Consider the following 24,437-nt stretch of genomic DNA (forward strand, 5'->3'; position numbering starts at 1 on the left):
AGGTCTTTATAGCATAGAAAGTGACCATTCATGCCTGTGCTACTCAGTAAAGATTTGATGACACTAATCCCATTTTCAGGCTTTTGGCCTGAGCCTGGAGACTGTGTGGCAACACAATATCTAAATAGTATTTAAATTTTATGACAGTTTCCGATTCAACTACCCTTTTAGGGCTCCCAGCGTCCTCTGAGTGGAAAAGATTTCTCTTCAACTCTCCTCTTAGCCTTCTACCTCCTACCTTAAACTTCTGCTTGCTGGTTATTAACCCCCTTAACTAGCAGTTAACTGATCAAATAATTGGCACAGTGGTTCAATGGTTAGCATGGCTGCTTCCCAGTACCAAGGACCTGGGTTCAATTCCACCCTCAAGCAATTGTCTGTGTGGAGTTTCCACATTCTTCCTGTATCTGCATGTGTTTCCTCTGGTTTCCTGCCACAGTCAAGAAATGTGCAGGTTAGTAGAATGGCCATGCTAAATTGCCCATAGTGTCAGGGCTGTACAGGCCAGGTGGATTAGCCATGGGAATTGCAGTGTTAGAGGGATAGGGTAGGGGAATGAGTTTGGGTAGGATGCTGTTTGGTGTGGGCTGAATGGCCTGCTTCCGCTCTGTAGGGTTTCTATAATCCTTAACGCCACTTTCTTGTCATTTTCACATAACCCTTGATTCCCTTACTTGTTAAAAATATGTCTATGTCAGCTTTGATCCCCACATTTAAGTCCAAATCATTAAGGTGCACCACAAACCGCAAGGGCCCAAACACCAATTCCTGGAAACAGACTTCCTTTCACAGAAAGATCACTCTTCCATTATATTCTGCTTCCTACCTCTCAGCCAATTTTAGATCTAAAGTGCCACTTTGCCTTGGGTTCCATGGAGGCTTTCTTGATCAATTTACCATGAGGGACCTTCTCAAAAGCATGGCTAAAGTCCATATGGTCCATATCAAATGCATTACCCTCATTCACACTCCTCATTACTTCCTCATAATGTTTGATCAAATTTGTCAGATCCTACTTTCCTTTAACAAATCCATGCTGACTACCCATGTCTCGTCAAATGCAGATATATCCTTTCTCTCAAAATTGTTTCTAATAAACCCCACTGACTGACTGGACTGGACCGTAATTTCCTGGTCTATCCATTCCTCCCTTTTATTATAATGGGATAATGGCATCAGTCCCCTGACACCTCACTTGTGGTCAGAGAAATTATAGGAATTACTGCCGGTGTACCTGATTTCTCCTCCTTTGCCTCCCTCGGCAGCCTGGGATACAACATTTCTAAGCACCCAGATTTATTCACTTTTAAGGCTGCTAAACCCGGTAGTACACCCTCTCTCTGTTTATTTCTCCTAACGTTTCACAGTCCTCCACTCTGATATCTATCTGCACCATCATTTTCAATTGAAAAGAGCAACGCAATGTATTTTTGGAAGACTGTGCCCACATATTCTGTATCAACACATACATTACCTCTGTCGTCCCAAATAGGCCTTACTCCTTCTCTAGTTATTCTGTTGCTCTTTATATATTTAAAGAAAACCCTTTGGGTTTTCCTTGATTCTACCCACCAATACTTTCTCATGTACTCTCTTTGCTTTCCTAATTTCCTTTTTGAGATCCCACCACACTTTTTGTACTCCTGTAAGGACTCTGCCATATTGAATGCTTGATATCTGCAATAAACATCTATTATGTTTAAAATCCTAACCTTTAATTTCTTTGACATCCAAGGTTTCCTGGTCTTGATCACACCCTTTGTCTTTACCAGAACATAGTTACCTTATGTTTTCGCTATTTATTCCTCGATTGTCTCCCACTGGTCTGACACTGTTTCTCTGCAAGTAGCTGCTCCTAGGCCATTGTGCTGAATAGTATCTTAGTGCAATTAACATTTCTCCAGTTTAGAATTTTTATTCTAGCCCATCCTAACTTTTTTTCCACAATTATTCTAAACTTAAGTGAGTTATGGTCATTATCTGCAAAATGCTCTTCTACTAACTTCCTTACACCTGTCTGGGCTCATCTCCAAATGTTAAGTCCAGAACTTTTCCCTCATTTGTTGGGTTTTCAATGTACTGGCTAAAAAAAAAATGACATGAGCGAATTGAAATGACCATCTTATCTGGTGATATTAAGACCAGTCAACTGAGCTAGGATCAATAAACTAGCATCTCCTGATTCAGTTTGCACATGCTTGATAGGTGTCATACATTGGACTTGATAAGTTGTCTGTGGAGTAATTTAAGGAGGCAATGAAGCCAAATTTGGGAATATGTAAATTTACCCTATTTCCGCAGCTGATTTTGAGCAACAGAGAGAAAAACAAATGAGGATTGGCAACGTTAAGGACTGGAAATCCCTGTCTCTCTATTTCCTCCTCTTCTCAAATGGCAAATAGTGGCAAAAACAAATCAACAAGCAACCAATTACTGAAACTCAAGAATACCTTCAAATTTTGCGACTGCATTCACCAGTTAAATAACTGTTCTCAACTGATAACAGTCACCAGTTAAATAACAAGTCTCAAGTCAAAACCTAACGCGTGAACGGCTCCAAGGACTTTTAAACTGTGTAATCTTTATTCTTGTCTGTATCATACATTCTCTCCATTTTAAACTTTATAACTGTATTTGTGTGTGTTTTTGGTATTGCATTTTATTAGTTTTCTTGATTTCAGTAAATAATAAAATTCCCCTTTCTCTTACTCAGGTGAAACCTTGAAACTGGTTCCTTTGAAAGACCTATCTATATTTTACCATTCCCCTACTCCTTCACCAGAATTTTACCCCTTCAAGTATTTATCCAGCACGCCTTAAAAGTTACTATTAAATTTGCTTGCACTGTCATTTCAGGCTGTGCATTTCAGGCGGGTAACAGTGTTAATAATTGTTTCTACATTTTTATCTGGAAGACCTTGGTAATAAATGCAATGCTACACACTAATATGCCACTTTTTAATATTTAATTACTTTGATTCAGAAACTTCTTTAAATACCAGACTTGGTGACTTCACTATCATTCTTGTGCAGTAGCCCCCTACTTATAAGAACATTCTTGATATTTTGTGACCTTGAAGATAATGCATTCTACTTATGCCTCTGAGACTACCAGAGAACCATAAAAAATATAATTTCTAGGTGACAGTGAAAGTCGTTTACATGGAATATTTGCAACATCGAGTATTTCTCTGTTTCTTCAGTACTTTGCTTAATAGCCTTTTTGCAACATTTTGAATATCTACGTCAGCTATGCTACCCATGGCCACCTTGACAAAAGCTAAATGTAGGTATAGTTTCTCCCATTTGATTCCCCTGACTTGAATACATGAAGCTGGGAGAAAAGTTTCAGAAATTTATAGTTAACTACCTGCCAGAGTCAACAACTATCACATCATGATCAACTATTTACATCCATTTTACAAATTTATATTGGCAGTTTCAACGTAAGTGTTCATATGTGTGACAAAAGTAAGGGAGGTAAATACTGATGCAGAACTCACCAGTTTTGTTTCACTGGCCATGTCACTGATTTTTTTTCATAAACTTTTACCTTTCTGTGTCATTGTTAAGTCTAACAATAACTGGAACTCTCTATGCCTGCAGGAAATGTGACAACAGTTTAATAGTTATCATTCCCATGGTATGTTTTGGTAGACCTCAATTAGCTGAGAATAAGTTTCTCAGTATCCGTGGGATTTTGAGAACTTGTTTAAGCTATCTCCCACAGTCTCTGACATTATTTTAATGAGCTGCAACCCTTTTACTTCTGGCTGTATCTTGCTGTAGTCAAATTGCATAATTTTTTTTTGAATTATTCCTATCGTCCATGTTGGAATTGTCCGAAGAGATTTCCAATGTTGGCAGAATTCTCTATTAATTAATGATAGTCCACCATATCTTTCTGTGCATAGTTTGGGGATTTGTGAGGAACAAAGAGAACAAGTTTTTTTTTTCTCTTTTGGCTGCCCCTCTAGATGGTATACATCAAAACAAGGCGCAAAATCTAGAATTCAATACTGAAATCATAGGTGCTTGAGTATTTAATTTCATACTATATTTAAATGGTACTGCTGGGCTCAGCTAGCTTTTATTATCCTCACCTTTAGCTTTCTTCTGAGATGAGCTACTAATTTAAAGAGGTTATGGATTCAAAACTCCTTCCAGAGACTACAAAACCTACAATGACAATTCCATGCAGTACTGAGGGAATGCTGTATCATCAGAATCAATATTTTCTAGTTGTAACTTTTTAAACTGAAATCCCCATCTACTTGTTTCCGGTAAAGTTGAACAATTCCATTATACTATATTAAGAGCAGTAAATTAGCTTGGCATCCTGCTTTGTGTTTATCCCTCCACTGTTGCCACCAAAGCAAGATCAGTTGTCCATTTACTGCTGTGGAATTTTGTTGTGTGCAAGTTGGCTGACATGTTTACCAATGAGACGGCAATAACTTTTGCATCTTTCCACCTCTTTCTTTCCCCAATTGAAACCATTTCCAGACATTCTTTTCACAGGCTTTTGTTTACATCTGAGATTCTCTCTTTGAGCTTGATCTCTATTTGTGAAATGTATTTTTATTAAAGAAGTTATGTGGGTGAAAGTTGTTGTTTTTGGCATTTCAACTATGTTGGCAGTGAAGCAATTTGGGCTCACATGAAGGTGTAACAGGTTCTACATAAATTTCCATTTCTTGGTTCTTTATTGGCCCTAAGTAAGGTAATACTTTGGTATGAACTCTTGGATTGTTTCCAATAATTACTCCAACAGAATGTATTCTGCAACTTTTTGGCAAGTTATGAAAATAATATTTAAGATTCAATGGCTTGGAAACGGCCTGATAGAAATAATTGCATTTTAATTTTCTCCAATTGAATGTCCAGGGATCTTGGTACATCATTAACAAAACTGCAGGTGCTCTGGATGGCTCGCTGTGGCCTCAAAGACTTGGATGGAATTCCTTCCTTCTGTTCATTAAAGGTAATTGATTTATGAAGTGAATCTTAAGACTGTAATCATGGGAATGATATGAGGTTATGAGGCTTTAATTGCTCAAGACCACAAATTAATTCTGTCAGTTTTTAAGATAACAAACTAAGGACATTGAGCAATGAGGAAATATTAGCAACTTTGGATTCTACTCTGTTAAAAATCAGAGTTGATAAACAAAATTCAGATTGTACAACAGCTCACCAAGCTTACTTTTGTAGCTCACCATTTGTTAGCTGAGACAATCAGAAACTAACTCTACTGTCTGTGCTTTCTCCCCATGACTGTGTATCAGTTCTAATCCTGCCATCATGCACTGTCCTATTTCCAGTCCAAACTAATCCTACTATCTCACTCCCTGTATCAATCCTAAACAAATCCTGTACTTCCACTCTCTCTCCCCACATTGTCCTGTATTAGTCCTGAACAGACCTGTATCCTCATTCTCTCCTCACACAGCCTTGTATCGATCCCAAACTATGTCCATGGCCCTATGCTCTCTGCATGGCCCTATACTAATCCCAAGTTACACCCACCCTTTGTTCTCTCCTTAGTCAAATATCAATCTCAACTAATCCCACTGCCTCATGCTCTCTCTATGAGCTTGATATTACATGTCTCCGCTGAGTATATTTGAAACTGCAGACCACATAAAGTAGGTCAGGTGACTTTTCCACCATTTTACCACCCACCCTCTAGCTAATGTACCTCCATAATATGGAGAATAGGTGGATACCAAAATCAGCACCCTGCCTACTGTATATAAATGAATAATCAGGGTCAATTAATTTGTTTAAAAAACTCAATTAATCCTGCTATTATCTTTCACATGTCATAAAACAGTAGATCTAGGAGCTGGTTCGGAGTGGGCATCCTAGTTTTTTAGAAAAAATGGTTTTAAAATGGTAGAAAGAAAAGGGTGATATTTTCTTCTTGGAGGGTACACTTTGCCCAACAGGGGCACCCCTCAAGAAATAGTACCCCATTTCCTTTCTACCTACCTGTACATCAAAACCCCTCCCTATTGTGGGCAAAAGCTCCTCACCCAAGTGACTTCCCTCACTTCATTTGACCTTTGTGGGCCTGCCTGTATTTCTAGCAGCAGCCATTACTAGGATGTGGTTGCTGGCAGAACTGGCCAACCACTCCTGAGGCTGGAAATTCCTGCTCAGTAAGGGCCAGTAATCCAACTCTCCAGTACTTCTGTCTTCTGGTAGTGCATTAAAGACGAGCTTGTTTCTGATCCATCTGCTTGTGAACAACTTTGCTTCTGGGGGTGTGGTGTTTGTATGCCATTAATTTACCAGGCATCGTGGTAGTTAAAGAGGCATGAGTTGCAACAAATGCTTTTTATTTTAGAAACATGACGCATTTCGAGTCAGGAAAAACCACCACGTTTATCTCACATTGGTGAGGTCATAAATAAACTATTGCATGTTTGTGTCTAATGCAGGTATTCTACATCAAATAATTCATAGTATATAAGAAATTTTAAGATGTGGTTACACAAATCTGTAAATGCAAATCTTTATTAAATAATACTGTTCAATATAATTGACATTTGTTACAATTGCAACCTTATTTTTTCCCCAAATAGCAGTCCAAGTGAAGTGCAGCTTCATTTGCAAGGACTTTCATTACTTCAGTTTTTCATTCCCAGTTAGGTGAATACTTCTCTGGGCAAAAGTTTAAAACTGGTTTCTCCTGCTTGCAGCTCCTTTTCACCTTTTGCAAACCCTACTCTATTTTACATTCCCTTATTTCCTACTCTGCAGCCCCTTATTCCTCTTTGTAGCTTCTGTTCCCTGTCCATTGCAGTGCCTCTCTCTCTTTCCTCCGCCCACCCCACCCTCTTTCCAGCACTTCTCTCTACCACCCCCACACCCTTCCAGCATCATCTCTCTCCCCCTATCCCTTTTCCAGTGTCTCCTAACCTTCTCTGCCCCACTGCCTCCTCGCCCCACCATACCCCACTTTTGGAGCCTTACTTCTGGCCTCTCTCCTCAGGCTCCAGGCCTCATTCCTCAGCCTCAAACCCTCAATCTTGCTGCCCTTTCTAATGACTTTATTTACCATTTCTGCCTCTGCTCTCCTTTATCCTGCTGACAGCTGCCAATAACTTTGTTGCCCCAAACACAGGTTGGTTCTTTCCTGTGATTGAAAGAGCAGCTTCTTGAATTTCACTGCATTATGTTTATGTGGGTGACTACTCTCTAGTGGCCCTCATGAACGCATTTTCCACGGTGATCTAGGCTTTCAGGGATGATTCCACCCACTGCCCCCATATATTTTGACTGCTGCACACAATGATTGTTCTTCGGTTTCTATCATGGCAAAACATTTTGTGTTCCTCAGTCCTGTGTGTGAAATAAATCCTCCACACTTTTGTTCTCACTTTCTCGGTGACAATTTTAAATCCAAAACATTTTGTCAATCCAAAAGAAATAATAGCTGTTCAGTAATACAGAACTTGACTATTGCTGGGGGTAAAAAAACCATCTTGTCAACCTTTTTGTCTTGCACTAATCAAGACCTTTGCAAGAATAACATTTCAAGCGATATTTCCAATACAGCATGAGGGAGAGTGCTGATTCGTTGACAAGTGGACTCTGATTAGTAGAGGCACTCCAATGGAGAATGCACCAATTGATGGCAACTGTCAGTTAACTGCCAGTTAATCACAAATCTGTCTATCTCTACCTTGAATATAATTAATGACCCATCCTGAACAGCTCCCTGTGGTTAGAAATTCCAATATTGACTACCCTCTGAGAGAAACAATTCCTTCTTATTTCTGTCTGAAATAGGCAACCCCCTTTCTCTGAGATTAAGCCCTTGACTATCCCACAAGGGGAAACAGCTTCTCTGCCTCTGCTCTGTCAGGTCTCCTAATAATAAATAAGTTCTTTCTCATTCTTTTAACTACAATGAGTACATTCCAACACACTCAAGCTTACCTCCTAAGAAAATTGTTCTTTACCTGGAATCATTCAGTAAATGTTTTCTAATTGCCACCATTGCCAGTGTATATTCCTTTAGATGAGGGGTCTAAAGCTGTTTGCAATATTCCAACCGTGGCGTGACGAGTGCTTTGCCTAGTTTTAGCAAGGCTTCCCTATTTCATACTCCATTCCCCATAAATAAAGGTCAACAGATCATTTGCCTTCCCTATTAGCTGCTGATCTAATCTGCTAGCTTTTTGTGATTCATGCATGAGGATCCCAAATCCTTCTATGCTGCAACTTTTGCAATTTTTTTCAAATTAAATAATATTGAGCTCTTCCAGTCTCCCAGCCAAAGTATATAACCTCACATTTTCCCACATTATATTCCATCTGCTAATTTTTTTGCCCACTTACCTAACTGGTCCGTATCCTTCTGCAGACTGTGTGTCATCCTCACTCTTTCCTGCCTACTTTTGTGTCGTCTGCAAACTTGGTGATAGTACATTCACTTCCCTCATCCAAATCATTAATATATATAAGTGTAAATAATAGTGGCCCCAGCACCGAAGCTGGTGGCACTCCACCAGTTACAGGTTGTCATCCCGCAAATGCTTCCTCAATCCCAACTCTCTGTCTTGTATTAGTTAGCAAATTCTGTATCCATGCTAATATAGTACCTGCAAACCATGGGATCTTATAAGTAGCCCCACGTGCAGTACCTTATCAAATACTTTCTGGAAGTCAAAATATATTATATCTACTGTTTCTCTTTTGTTTTATCCTGCTTGTTACCTCTTCAAAGAATTCTAATAAATTAGTTGGACACAATTTCCTCACCATGAAGGAATTTATACGATGTATTTCTAAATGCCCTATAATTACATCCTTTATAATAGACTGTAGCAGTTTTCCAATGACAGAAAACTGAAAGACTGCAAATGCTGGAAATCTGAAACAAAAACAAATTGCTGGAAAATCTCAGCAGGTCTGGCAGCATCTGTAGAAAGGAATCAGAGTTAACATTTCAGGTCCAATGACCTTTCTCCAGAACTCCGAAACGTTAACTCTGATTTGTCTCCACAGATGCTGCCAGACCTGCTGAGATTTTCCAGCAATTTCTGTTTTTGTTCCAATGACAGATATTAGGCTAACTGGTTGATAGGTAGCTGATATTTGTCTCCCTTTTTGAATAAGCAGTTATTAGCAATAGAAATATTAGCAGTTTTCCAATCCGTTTGCTCTACCCCTCCTGTTAGTCTCTTGATTATTTAGTATTTTTGGAATGTTATTAATGTTCTCTACCATGAAGATTGAAGTCAAGTTTTTTTTTAACTCCTTTGCCATTTCCTGGTTCCCTATCATTATTTCCCCAGCCTTGTTCCCTAAGGATCCTTTGTTCACTTTAGCTTCTCTCTATTTAATAAAGCTCCTACTGTCTGATTTTATATTACTTACTAGTTTGCCCTCATAGTTTATCTTATCCCTTTTGTTATATTTTAGTCTTGTTTTGTTGGCTTTAAAAACTTTCTTAATCATCTGGTTTAGCAGTAATATTTACCACATTGTGTTTTTAATTTCAATTTGATAATATCCTTAATTTCTTTTGTTAACCATAGTTGGTTTATCTCCTTCCTAGAATCCTCCTTCCTCACTGAATACATCTTTGCTATGAGTCATGAACTACTTCTGAAATGTTCATCAACAATCTTTCCTGTTAACTTCTTTTCTAGTGTAGTCCAACCAACTTGGCCCTCATCCTATGTAATTTCACTAACTTAGATTTAACCTAGTTGCTTCCAACCCAAGATTCACACACTCCACTTGAATGCTAAACTCTACTGTGTAATGATCATTGTTTTCTAAGGATCACCTGAGATCACTTATTAAAGCTGTCTCAATGCTCATTACCAGACTGAAAATGACCTGAATCCTGGTTGGATCCACAATGTTTGGTTCTAGAAAACTGTACCGAATACACATTATGTATTCTTCCTCATGGCCACCTTTCCCAATTTGACTTTCCTAACCTACATAAAAATTAAAGTCACCCATGATTGGTATACTGCCTTTTTATAAGCCATCATTGTCTAATGGTTTGTTCTATGTCTTACAGAACAGCTACTTTTAGGGGGCCTAAAGACTACTTCCACTAGTGTTATCTTCCCCTTGCTGTTTCTTATCTCCACTGATATGGATTCTAAACCATTTCTTGCTATCATACTTATTCCATCTCTTACTCACAAAGCTACCCTATCATTCTTACCTTCCTGCCTGTCCTTTCAAAATAATCACATTCCCCTCATAGAACATAGAATCACAGTACAGAAGAGGCCCCATCGGTTCTGTACTGCCAAAATTACATTACTGCCCAGATGGTTCCCCCATATGCCCTAAATATTTAGTTCCCAACTTTGATCTCCTTGTAACCATGTATCCTTATTGGGTATAAGATCATACCCATTAACCTCTAATTGTGCCATTAATTCATTTATTTTGTTCTGAATAGTCTGCGAAACTTAAGTAATGGACCATAAATATTGCGTTTTTACAATTTTTCTCCCACTCTGGCCCAATTTGCCGCTTTTTTTAATGCTTGTACACTGTCCCTTCCTGTCCCAGTCTGGGTATCATTAACAAAATAATTGCCCTGCAACGCTGCTATATCCTTTTGCTTTGTAAGCCTATGCACCCCCGTCTCCTCATTCCAGCTCCCAAAGCTCTTTTTCTCTCCACTATTTGGTTCAAAGCCTTAGTTATAGAAACATAGAAACTAGGAGCAGCAGTAGGCCAATAGACCTTTCGAGCCTGCTCTGCCATTCATCTGATTATGGCTTTCCTAAATTTCAATGCCATATTCCCGCTTTCTCCTCATACCTTTTGATGCCTGTAAAATAGAAAAATCTATCTCTTTCTTGAATATATTCAATGACTTGGTCTCCACAACCTTCTGTGTGGGCAATTCCACAGTTCGCTACCCTTGGAAAAAATCTTTCCTCATTTTAGTACTAAATGGTCAACCCCATATTTTGAGGCTAAGTCTCCTGGTTCTAGAAACCCTAACCAGTGAAAACATCCTCCCTACATCTGGTCTGTCCAGCTCTGTTGGAATTTTTTTATGTTTCAATCAGATCCGTTGTCATCCTTCTAAACTCTAGTGAACACAAGCCCAGCTGAACCAATTCCTCCACCCAGGACAGTCCTGCCATCCCCACTATCAGCCTAATGAACCTCCACTGCACTCCTTCCATGGCAAGTATACCCATTCTTAGATTGGGAGATTAACACTCCAGCTGTGGTCTCACAAGATGCAGTATAACTGCATTAAGACATCCCTACTTCTGAACTCCTATCCTTTTACAATGAAGGCCAATATACCATTTTTATTCTTAATTGCTTGCCCCACCTGCATTTACTTTCATTGACTGATATACAAGGACACTCAGGTTCCTTTGTACGTCCTCGCTTCTCAACATATGACCATTTAAATAATTCTCTTCAATTCTGTTTCTCCACACCAAAATGTGTAATTTCACATTTAGCCGTATTGTGCTGCATCTACGTTGTATTTGCCCACTCACTCAACTTGTCTGCATCACCTTGAAGTCTCCTTGCATCCTCCTCACAATTTCCATCAGCAAACTTAGAAATGTTGCATTTGATTCCTTCATCCAGATCATTTATATGTACTGTGAAAGGCTGGGGCCCACGTACTGATCCTTGCAGTACTCCACTAGTCACTGCCAGCCACTCAGGAAAAAAAGAATTTATTTCCGCTCTTTGTTTCTTGTCTGTCAACCAAGTTACAATCCCTGCTAAAATATTATCTCCATCTCATATGCTTTTACATTGCCCAATAATCTCTTATTCAAAGCCTTCTTATATTTCAAATACATCAGAGGGCAGCATGGTGTCTCAGTGGTTAGCACTGTTGCCTCACTGCACCAGGGACCTGGATTCGATTCCAGCCTCGGGCAACTGTCTGTGTGGAGTTTGCACATTCTCCCCGTGTCTGCACGGGTTTCCTCCAGGTGCTCCGGTTTCCTCCCAGAGTCCAAAGATGTGCAGAGTAGGTGGATTGGTTATGCTAAATAGCCCATAGTGTCTAGGGTGGGAAATGCAGAGATAGAGTAGGGGGGTGGATCTGGGTGGGATGCTCTTCGGAGGGTCGGTGTGGACTTGGTGGACCGAATGGCCTGCTTCCACACTGTAGTGATTATGTGAACATCCACTGGTTCTCCCTTATCCATTCTTCTAGATAAATCCTCAAAAAAACTTCAATACTAAACCCATGCTGGCTTTGTCCAATCCTGTTAATGCTTTCCAAAAGTTCAATTATCATGTCTTTTATAATAGACTTGAGCATATTCCCCACTACTCATGTCAGATTTACTGGCCTGTACTTCTCTGCCTTTTCTCTTGCTTTCTTTTTTAATAGTGAGGTTACATTTGCCAGCCTCTAATTTGTAAGAACTGCTGGAGAGGTTTTAGAATTTTGGAAGGTGGCGACCAGTACATCCAGTATTTCCAGGCCTACTTCCTTTAGTATTCTGGAATATGGGTTATCAGGCCTTCATGCTTTGAGGCTTTAACCTCAGCACCATTTTCTTACTAACACAGATTTCCTTCAGTTCTGTCCTCTCAATAGACCTTGGTACCTTGAGATTTCTGAGAGGCTATTTGTGCCATTTTTTGTGAAAGCAGAACCAAAGTATGTGTTCAATTATTCTGCAACTTTTGTTCCCCAGCAAATTTTCCTTGGCTCCTGACTGTAAGAGACCTACATTTGTCTTTACTAATCTTTTTCTCTTCACATATTTATAGAAGCTTTTATGGTCAGTTTCTATGTTTCCTATAGTTTTATTCTCATACACTATTTTCCTCCTCTTAATCAAACTTTTGCCCTATTTTGTTGAATTCTAAAATGCTCCCAATCCTCAATCTTGCTGCTTTTTCTGGCAATTTTTTTTGTCTCTTCTTTGGATCCAGTACAATCCTAATTCCTTTTGTAAGCTATGGCTGTGCTACCTTTCTCTTTTATTTTTGCACCGCATAGGAAAAATAATTGTTATAATTTATGCACGTATTCTTGAGCTATGAACCATTGCCTTTCTACCATCAAAATCTTTAGTAAGTTTCCTCAATCCAATCTAGCCAATTCTGCCTTGTTCCCTCATAATTGCCTTTATTGAGATTCAGTACTCTAGTTTCAGATTTGACTATTTCACTCTCTACCTTAAGAAGAATTATATCTTATTATGGTCACTGTTCCCAAAATCAAGCGCAAAGGTTTGTTTAGGAAGCTTTACTTTTTGCACAGTACCCAGTCTAGAACACCCTGTTTGCTAATAGTCCATGAATGTATTGGTGTAAAATCCCATAACGTATACACTCCAGGAAATCTTCCTTCACAATATCATTGTTAGTTTGGCTTGTCTAATCAATAAGCAAATTAAAGTCATCAATGATTACTGTTGTAAATTGCATATCTGCATCTCTGATTTCTTGTTTATTGCCTTTCCTTATGTCTCCACTACTGTTCAGGGGCATTTAGACAACACTCAACAATGTTTTTTGACCTTTGGTGCATTTTACCTCCATCCATACAGATTCAACATCATGATTTTCTGAGCCAATATTCTTCTTCACTATTGAATTGATTTATTACGTTACTAACAACATTAACCCACTTCTAATCCCTTTTTGTCTGTCCTTCCTAAATATTGAATAACCCTGGATTTTCAGTACACATTCTTGGTCACCCTACAGTCATGTCTCTGTAATTGTAACTATATCAACGATTTATATCCATCTCTGCAAATAATTCATTTACCTTATTGCAAATGCACATTAAGACACAAAGCATTTAAGCTTGTCTTTTTAACCGTGTTAGTCATTTTAGCTTTATTTTGCACTATGCTTCCATTTGTTTCTCTTAATCATTTTTCAGCTTTCTATTTTTGCTTCTTATCTTTTTGTCTTATCCTTTTTATCCTTATTTCTCCCTCCTCTATCTCCCTGCTTGCCTTTAAACCCTTTCTGGGTTGTAGCAACAACATAACTCAAGGACATTGATCCTGGTCCTGTCCAGATGCAATCTGTTCTGCTTGTACTAGTCCCACCTTCCCAGAACTAGCCCACTGTCCCAGCAATCTGAATCCCTATTTCCTACACCATTTCTCCAGTGACATATTCATCTGCTACATACTGTTATTTCTACTCTCACTAGCATGTGGCACTGGTAGTGATCCTGAGATTACAACTGTTGAGGTCCTTTTTTATATCCTAACTCCCTAAATGCTGCTTATAAGACATGTTATGGAACTGACCAAACTCCCCTCAAATATATCAAGGAGATAGCCTAGACCCTAACTTTTATCTTATTTTAACCAAAATGTAAGGTGCTGTGTTCCAGATGTAATTTGATTGGTTACACTACTCGGCTTTGAGCAAAACATGTTTTATTCTTACCCTATGGTTAAAATACAAACAAAAGAAAGGAGAATTGATCTAACTTTAATGGAAGATATAATAAAATAATAGGTTATTTAACCTAACTAAGTCAGTTAATCAGGATCCACTTTCAGCCAGTTCTTAATGATGCTACTCTTTTAATGGTCCCCTTGAAAATAAACCTGCTCAAAAGTCTCAGAATTTCAAGAACATAAGAACATAAGAACTAGGAGCAGGAGTAGGCCGTCTGGCCCTTCGAGCCTGCTCCGCCATTCCATAAGATCATGGCTGATCTTTTCGTGGACTCAGATCCACTTACCCGCGTTCTCACCGTATCCCTTAATTCCTTTATTGTTCAAAAAAAATCTACCTTTTTTTTAAAAAACGTTTACTGAAGTAGCGTCAACTACTTCACTGGGCAAGGAATTCCATAGATTAACAACCCTCTGGGTGAAGAAATTCCTTCTCAATTCAGTCCTAAATCTGCTCCCTCTAATCTTGAGGCTATGCCCTCTTGTCCTAGCTTCACCTGCCACAAAGACTGACGGATTGTACCAAGCAACATATCCATTCAGCTGTTTGTAATAAATAAGGTACTGACTGAACCCAACCAGTCAGTGCTTGCAAAACTCACAACAGAGTGTCCAACATTAGACATAATTCTGCAATTGCACAACATTTGCTGAATAATCTTAGTGTCCAAAGAATTACGCTGATAACAAATTTAGGATTGTTGTTCAGGCTCACAGAATGATACACATGTGTAATGAAAGCTGCACATATTAATACTCAGAGCCCTGTTTTTTACAGGTAGAAAGAACATATTCATCTATTTTCCTGTTTCAACTCAAAACAAAAAGTGACAACCGTTGGGGTTCATTTCTCAGGGAAATGCCTTGACCGAACACTGTCAACTTGCCTAGTTTAAATTTAAGCAAAGCCTTGCAGTTAACTATCAGTCATCATTAATTGGTGCATTCTCCATGGCAATGCGTCTACCAATAAAAGTCCACTTGCCAATCAATCAGCACTTCCCTCTCATGCAGTATAAACGTTGGTTTTTCGCTTGAATTGACATTCTTAAAAATTGTCCTGATGAGTCAATGGTGGCTAAGTTATAGGAGCGGATTCTGACAGACAGGATTTAAATGCATTTGGAAAGGTAAGGACTGATTAAGGAGAGTCAACATGGCTTTGTGCTTGGGAAATTTGTGTCTCACTAACTTGATTGAATTTTTTGAAGGAATGACAAAGATGATTGATGAAGGCAGTGTGGTAGACGTTGTCGATATGGACTTCAGCATGCCACTCGACAAAGTTCCACATGGTAAAGTGCTTAGTAAGGTTAGATCACATGGGATGCAGTAGGAGCTAACCACATGGATACAGAATTAGCTTTAAGATAGGAGACAGAGGTTGGTGGTGGAGGGTTGTTTTTCAGACTAGAGACTTGTGACCAGTGGTGTGCCACAAGGATAGGTGCTGGGTCCACTGCTTTGCGTCATTTATATAACTGATTTGGATGTGAATATAGAAGGTAAGGTTAGTAGTATTGCAGATGTCACCACAATTAGTGGTGTAGTGGACAATGAAGAAGGTTATCTCAGAGTACAATGGATCATGATCAGATGGGCCAATGGGCTGAGAAGTGGCAGATGGAGTTTTATTTAGATAAATGTGAGGTGTTGCATTTTGGTAAGGCAACTCAGCACAGGACTTATACAGTTAATGGTAGGGCCCTAGGCAGCATTGCCAAACAAAGAGACCTAGCAGTGGAGGTGCATAGTTCTTTGAATGTGGAGTCGCAGGTAGACAAGTTGGTGAAGAAGGCATTGGGTATGCTTGCCTCATTGGTCAGTGCATTGAGTATAGGAGTTGGGATGTCATGTTGTACTGTTCAGGATATTGGTTAGGCCACTTTTAGAATACTATGTTCAATTCTGGTTTCCCTGCTATAGGGAAGATGTTGTTAAACATGAAAGGGTCCAGAAAAGATTTACAAGGATGTTGCTGGAATTGGAGGGTTTGAGCCACAGGAAGAGGCTGAATACGCTGGGGCTTTTTTTTCACTGGAATGTTGGAGTTTGAGGGGCGAGCTTATACAGGTTTATAAAACCATGAGGGGCATGGATAGGGTGAATAGACATGGTCTTTTTCCCAGAGTAGGGGTGTCCAAAACTAGAGGACACAGGTTTAAGGTGAGAGGGGAAAGATTTAAAAGGGACCTGAGGCGCAACTTTTTCATGCAGAGGGTGGTGCATGTATGGAACAAGCTGCCAGAGAAAGTGATAGAGGCAGATACAGTTACAATATTTAAAAAGCATCTGGATGGGTATATGAATAGGAAGGTTTCAGAGGGATATGGGCCAAAAACTGGCAAATGGAACTAGATCAGTTTAAGAAACCTGGTTGACATGAATGAGTTGGACCAAAGGGTCTGTTTCTGTGCTGTATGATTCTGTGACAAACTTTGACAAACTGTGTCTTTTTTCTAGCAATACTCAATCTTTTCTCATTCCCTGGATGTAAGTGGTCACCTAGTTGGATATAACAAGGGGCAGGATGTTTAGGTATCCAGCAGACTGTGCCACATGATTAGTGGGCTATGGGATTTTGTGAGGTCACTTTCATAACTTAGTGATTTGTCACACATTAAAACTAAGGCATTATTACCTCAAAATAAAATACTGTAGATACTGGATATCTGAAATAGTAAAATACAGAAAATGCTGGAGATAGTCAATAGATCAGGCAGCTTATGTAAATAAAATGAAAAACCGTGGATATTGCAGATCAGAAACAAAAACAGAAATTGCTGGAGAAACTCAGCAGGTCTGGCAGCACGTTTGGGAAGATCAGGTAGTATTGTGTGTGGAGAGAAACAGAGTTAATGTTTCAGGTTGATATCCAGAGTTCAGATGAAAGATCCACAGATGATCATGAACAACAAATCATTTCTAACATTTGTTGTTTTAAATATGTTATGTACATATTTACTGTTATATATTTTGTTATAATTTTGGAATGTCTAACTGCAATAATGAAAAGCATTTGGTCTGGAATTTTGAATCATTGTGGCTAGACATTGTAGTTTGTCAATTTTGTTGTACAGAGAATAACAAGCGTCTCTGATTCTGTTACAAATGCTGGAATATGTGCTGAATTAGGTGACCAAAAATCTAAATTGTTTACAAACCTGAGATAATATCCAGTTCACTCTGACTTCAAACACTATCTCTGTTTAACAATAAAAGTTCTGAACTTTTCATCTGTGAATTTTTCCAGATGCTTTGCTGCTAAATGAACTCTGTATTTTGTCACCACTTTTGAAGGTTTTCTTTCCTGACTGCTGTAGTTGCTGAGTTTTATTCTGTCTGTTACTCTCTACAATCTTGCAGAGGAATGGGCTGTTTCACTGGGTTCTAGCACCATTAATAAAGTGAGGTGACCAAGTGAGAGAAAGGGAAATTAAATCTTTGGGGATGGGCTATTTCAGCATAACAAGTGAGTTCATAGAATGACTTAATTGTACGAGACAGAGGTGACCATTTGGCCTATCATACCTCTGATGGATCCTTGAAAGAGTTATTCAACTAGTACACTTCCCCTTATCCCTTCCCTGCAGCTTTGCACAATTTTCCTTTTCTAAATATTTATCTAATGACCTTTTGAAAGTTGCTATGGAATCTGCTTCCACAATTTTTTTTCAGGCAGTGCTTTCCTGATCAGTAATGTAGAAGAATGAGGTGTGATTTGCTTGAGCTATCGAAGAAGATTTTTTAAAAATGTCATTCATTCATGGGATGTGAGCATCATTGGCAATGCACGCATTTATTCCCATTCCTAATAGCCATCAAGAAGGTGTTGTTGAATTGCCTTTTATGAACCCGCTAAAATCATGTGATGTAGGTATACCCAAAGTGCTGCTAGGGAGGGAGTTTTAAGATTTTTAACCAAATTCCTTTGAAAATGTGGCAGTATAGCTCTGCGTCAGGATGGTGTGAAGGGTGATGAGTAGTTGGTGTTATCCATTGCAACTGTTGCCCTTGTTCTTCAGGTGATGGAGGTAGGGGATTTGGAAGCTGCTGTCAAAAGGGCTTTGATATGTTTGCTGCTGTGAATCCTTTAGATGGTTCACACTGCTTGCCACTGTCAGAGAGTGAATATATAAGATGGTGGATGGGTTCCGATTGAGCAAGCTGCTTTGCCTCAGATAGTGTAAAGCTTCTGGATTGTTGATGCTGCACTCGTCCAGGTAAATTGAAAATATCCCATCAGCTCTTGACTTGTGTCTTGTAGATGGTGGGCATGTTTTGGGAGATGAGGGGTCTGATACTTGCCATAGAAGTCTGTCTCTGCTCTTCAGGTTGCAGTATTTTTATGGTTTGTCTAGTTAGTTTTCTGGTCAATGGTAATGCCCTGTTCTGAAGGATCTTGTTTGTGAGCCAACGGTAATTGAATGTCACGGAGAGATAGTAAGAGTTTCTTTCTTTGGAGATGTTCTAATACTTGTGTGGTGTGAATACTACTTGCCATTTATTACCCCAAGTCTGAATGTTGATGATAGTAATTGATTAATGGATAGAGAGAAACTATTTTACCGAGAGATGGGCTTCTGGTACAAAGAGGTTCCATTTGCAAATTACTGGTGATGTGGGTAAGTGGGGTTGAGACAGAGATCACCTATTATCTAGTTAGATGTAGGCAAAAGTTTGAGGAGTTGAATGGCCTACTTTTGTTCTACGAATTTTTCTTATCTTTGCTGCAGGAACTATATGTGGCATATAACAGTATTTCAGATGTCAGCCCGGTGAGCATGTTAGAACACCTGGAAGTACTGGACCTGGAAGGAAACAACATTGATGATATTGTGCAGATCCACTATGTAGCTCTGTGCAGCAAGCTGAACACACTCACACTGGAGGGGAACCCTTTTTGCTCGCCACAAAACCCAGGGATCCCAGAGGTAAAAAGAGTAAATTGATGTTTTGCTGTATGCATTGTCATCGTGGTATCCATTTTGCATTATTTACAAAACACCAGCAAAAATATTCTTGCAAACAATAAGATAAAACAAAGAACTGGAGTTGCTGAAGTTCTGAAACAAAAACAGAAATTGTTAGAAAAACTCAAGAAGTCATGCAGTAACTGTGGGGAGAATTCAGAGTTAACATTCGAGTCTAGTGACCCTTCTTTGGATCTGATGAACAGTCACTGGACTCAAAATGTTAACTCTGCTTTCTCCCCTCAGATGCTGCCAGACCTGCTGAGTCTTTCCAGCAATTTCTATTTTTGTTTCAGATCTTGAAAACAAGGTCATCTAGTCATTTGGTAGTATAGAGTTTGAGCATTGCTGAAAGAGGACATTTTGTCAAAGCTTTGCATCTTGCACTCACCAGAACAATTCACAAAAAATACCAAAGTAAAAGGAAACAGCATTTATATTGTACAAGAGGAGAGTGCTGACTGGTTGCAAGTGGATTGTTAGAGGCTTTGCCATAGAGAATGAACCAGTTAATGATGACTGATGATTAACTGCCAAGTTTTGTTTAACTTTTAAACCAACCAGGTTGACTATGATTAGCCAGGGCACTGCAATGAGAGAAGAACAAATGGCTGTTACCTATGTTGTTGAGTAGAGATAGATACAGCATGTGTATGTGTTCTTCTGTGTAAAATTAACAGGATCCTGTGTATTAATATATTTAGTGTCCAGTCTAAGCAAGCGTGGCACACTGTGAGTCTAACTGACAATTATAAATTAATTGTCAACATAAATCTTTGCGCACTCAGGATTGTTTAACAAATGCTGTGCAATCACGAAATTGCATCTAATATTAGACACTGTGCTGTGAGCTTTGCAAGCATGGACTGTTGTCTATTGTACCAAGATTGAAGACATGTCCCTGGGCTGGAGAGGATCTTGGAGCTGGGCAGGTTATCGTGAATTCATACTCCTAAACTCCTAACTCTGAAGATTTGGCCCAAATCTGACAGAAAACGACCAACACTCTCAACTCTTTTTAATACAGCACTGTAACATCCATAAACATACAATTGACAGTACCTGCTCACCTTTTAAGTCAGTATCATATTCTCAAACAGTGTTCCCCTAAGTTCTGAATTGCACTCAGGCTGTTAACCCTTGAATTGAGGCTTTTGAAAAGTTGCTGTTTCAGTGCTGGTTTTCAACTTCATTATTCCATTGCAGTTCATCCAATCCTCTTATTAGAATTATTTTCTGAGAAGCTTTAAACTATGCAGTGCTGCCATGCCATCTACTGCTGTTTTTACTGTTATCTGTTTCTCCTATTATTGTCTGCTACAATCATTGCTATTACTACTAAACACTCAATTCTTAAAGCTGTGTACAAAAAAATGTGATAATGATTATGATTACCCCTCCCCAAATCTGCAAATTGTTTTACATCTCATAACAATATCATATCCCGGTTCATGAATTGTCTATTAAAGTATAAAGGTAAGTTCAATATTAAAGATTCTAGTTATCATATCAGGTTTCATTCAAATCAAAAGGTTGTCTGGTTCATGTAATATATGAAAATGATTTTGATGGGAAAGATCTTCATTTTGTCAGGTAGGTTTCGCTCTTGGGGAAAAGTTCAAGGAACTTGCAGTATTATATTGAAAAACTCATGTCTTAGCTGGGTTTTTAAGGTAATGTGGAAAGCTGAGAGGCAGAGTTTGGACAATTTCTGAAACTAGTCTGTTACTGCACTTTTGTGGTAACTTTCTTCTTTAAGGCATTTAAATGTTGGCTTCTTTTAAGATGAATGCATTCTTGCATCCTAGGACCTAAAAAACAAAATTGGCTACAGTGATAGTGAATGTATTCATTGTGATCTTTGAAATTTACAAGGATTCTGGAAACGTTTCGGCAAATTGTAAAACGGCAAATGTAATGCCCCCATTCTAGAAATGAAAGAGACAATAAAGCATAAAACTATAGGTAATTTGCCTAACAGATATCATTATGAAAATACTGGAATTTATTATTAAGGGTATAGTAGCAAGACACTGAGAAAATCATAAAGTAATCTGAGTTAGCATGTCTGTATCAAAAAGAAGGCTTACTTGACAAAGTTATTAGAGTTCTTTCAGGATATTATGAATCAAATTGATAAAGGGAACATATCAGTTAGAAGCAGAAATAGATCACTCAGCCCACTAAGCCCACTTCACCATTCAATAAGATCATGATCTGTATGAATACTCCACCTTCTCGCCTATCCCAAAGACCTCTCAGCCTCTTGCTTATAAAGAATTTTTTCAACCTTGTTTTAAAAATGTTGAAGGACTCTGCTTCCATTAGGAGGAAGAGGTCCAAAGGCTCATGACTCTTTGAGAATTCATGCACATAGAGAGATTATTTTAGAGCAATATTTTAAAGTAAGGTTCTTCTATAAGGTTTCACGGGAGTGGGCAACTGTGATGCATTACGTTACTTGTTATCAACATTTGAAGTATGTTTATTTGAAACCACTAGATGTAGCACATTTGGATTTCCAAAAGGCCTTCAATAATACATCACATAAAGATTATTGCACAAGAAATATTTAAATAAATGATTTGGATGTGAATATAGGAGGTTTGGTTACTAAGTTTGCAGATGACACCAAAACAGGTGGTGTAGTGGACAGTGAAAAAGATTATCTCAGAGTGCAATAGGACCTTGATCACAGCAAGCCAGGTAATACCCAATAAGTTGACTGCTCCTTTCCTCCAGATGCTGCGTGGCTTGCTGGGTTCTTCCAGCCTCCTGTTTGTCCACCTTGGATTCCAGCATCTGCAGTTTTTTTTGTCTCAGGACCTTGATCAGATGGGCCAGTGGATTGAGGAGTGGCAGATGGAGCTTAATTTTGATAAATGTGAGTTGTCGCATTTTGGTCAGGCAAATCAGGGCAGGACGTATACAGTTAATGGTAGGGCCCTGTGGAGAGTTAAAGAAACCTAGAGGCTCAGGTGCATATTTCCTTGAAAGCGGAGTCACAGAATGAGAGGATGGTGAAGAAGGCATTTGACACACTTGCCTTCAGTGGTCAGAACATCAAGCATAGGAGTTGGGATGTCATATTGTGGCTCTACGGGACATCAGTGAGGCCACTTTTAGCATACTGTGTACAATTCTGGTCATCCTTCCATAGGAGTGGTATTAAACTTGTGAAGGTTCAGAAAAGATTAACAAAGATGTTCCTGGGACTGGAGGTTTTGGGTTATAGGGAGAGGCTGAATAGGCTGAGGCTTTTTTCCCTTAGAGCTTCAGAGGCTCAGGGGTGACCTCATTAGAGGTTTATAAAATCTTGAGGGGCATGGATTGGGTGAATAGCCAAGGTTTTTTTTCCTAGGGTGGGGGAGTCCAAAACTAGAGTACATAGCTTTTAGGTGAGAGGGGAAAGATTTAAAAAGGACCTGAGGAGTAACTTTTTCATGTATGGAACGACCTGCCAGAAGAAATGGTAGATGCCGGTACAATTACAAAATTTAAAAAGGCAGCTGATGGGTATATGAATAGGAAGGGTTCAGAGGGATATAGGCCAAATGCTGGCAAATGGGACTAGGTTAGATTGGGATGTCTGGTTGGCGCAGGCGAATTGGACCGAAGGGTCTGTTTCTGTGCTGTATGACTCTTTATAGAGTTTATGGTGTCAGAGGTAATCTATTAGCATAGAGAGAGGAGTGATAACTAACAGGAAACAGGAATTTGAGATAAAAGGGTCACTTTCAGGTTGGCAAACTGTAACTAGTGGGATGTCACAGGGAGTGGTGCTGGGTCTGAACCATTTGCAGTCTGTATTAAGGACGAGTAGTGGGACTAAATGCATTGTAGCTACACTAGCTGATACAAAAGTAGGAAAGCATGCTGCAAGGAGAACAGAGAACTTTTGTTTGGGATATAGATGGGTTTAGTGAGTGGCCAACAATTTAGCAGATGGTGTATAATCTACTCAAATTTGAGATTGTCCACTTTTGCAAGAAAAATATGAAAGCAGAATGTTATTTAAATGAAATGAGACTGCAAAATGCTGTGACAATGAGAGATTTGGATACTCATGAGTCACAGGAGGTTCGAATGCAAGTACAGCAAGTGATTAGGAAACCAGATGGAATATTGGCCTTTGTTAAGAGGGTGATGAAATATTAAAGTAGGAACTCAAAAGGTTGTTGGTAAATTGCATCTAGAGTAATTTGTATAGTTTTGGCTTTTCTATTTAAAAAGGAAAGTACTTTCATTGGAAGCAATTCAGAGATAGTTCACTAGGCTGATGCCTGAATTAATGGGGTTGTCCTGTGAGGAAAGACTGCTTGGATCTGTTTCCCAGGTATGTTCTGTACTCCCAAACCAGGACATATCCAACCTGGTCAGTTACTGCACCATCAGTCCACTCACGATCATTAGTAAAGTGATGGAAGGGGTCATCAACAGTGCCGTTATTAGCTTAGCAACATCTGTTCACTGAGGCTGAGTTCAAGTTCCACTAGGACCATTCAGTTCATGACCTCAACAGAAAATTGTTTAAAACAAGGACAAAAGAGCTGAATTCCAGAGTTGAGCTGAAAGCGATTCCCATTGACATCAAGGCTACATTTGATCCAGTACGGTGTCAAGGAAACTTAGCAAAACAGGAGTCAATGGGAATCAGTAGACGACTTCTAACACATGGGAAGATGCTTGTGGTTGTTGCAGGTCGGTCGTCTCACCTCCATGATATCTCTGCACAAATTCCACAGACAGTAAAAGCAAAAAACAGTCTGGAAGCTTCCAAAACAAAACTCACCCCTGTTGACAACCTAGTCAGCACCAGTTCTGTCTTTATTTTCTCTTTGTTTTCAATGTTCTGTATGGTTAGCTGGACAACACTGGTCTTCCCTTGATTGAGCAGTTCAACATCGAACCAGCTGCCATTCACTGAGCATAATAACATCTCAATGTCAAAACATCTACAGTGTCCTTAGATCAGTAATTAACCTGCATTATCTTTCCAGACCAGTTCCCAATAGCAAACATCTGTCATTTATCCTTCCTTCAT

General features: G+C 39.1%; 1 protein-coding gene across 4 annotated transcripts in view; it reads left to right on the forward strand.

The window, feature by feature from the left end:
- Nucleotides 1–24,437, forward strand: part of lrrc56 (leucine rich repeat containing 56) — a 131,945-nt gene that overhangs the window by 43,541 nt on the left and 63,967 nt on the right. For all 4 annotated transcript variants that reach the window (XM_048606834.1, XM_048606836.1, XM_048606838.1 and 1 more), the window contains 2 exons: nt 4,888–4,984; nt 19,157–19,354. In XM_048606834.1, the coding sequence (XP_048462791.1) occupies nt 4,888–4,984; nt 19,157–19,354 (295 nt within the window). The remainder of the gene's footprint in view (nt 1–4,887; nt 4,985–19,156; nt 19,355–24,437) is intronic.

The sequence above is a fragment of the Rhincodon typus genome, chromosome 17 (assembly GCF_021869965.1).
Source record: "Rhincodon typus isolate 14 chromosome 17, sRhiTyp1.1, whole genome shotgun sequence".
Taxonomy (NCBI): Eukaryota; Metazoa; Chordata; class Chondrichthyes; order Orectolobiformes; family Rhincodontidae; genus Rhincodon; species Rhincodon typus.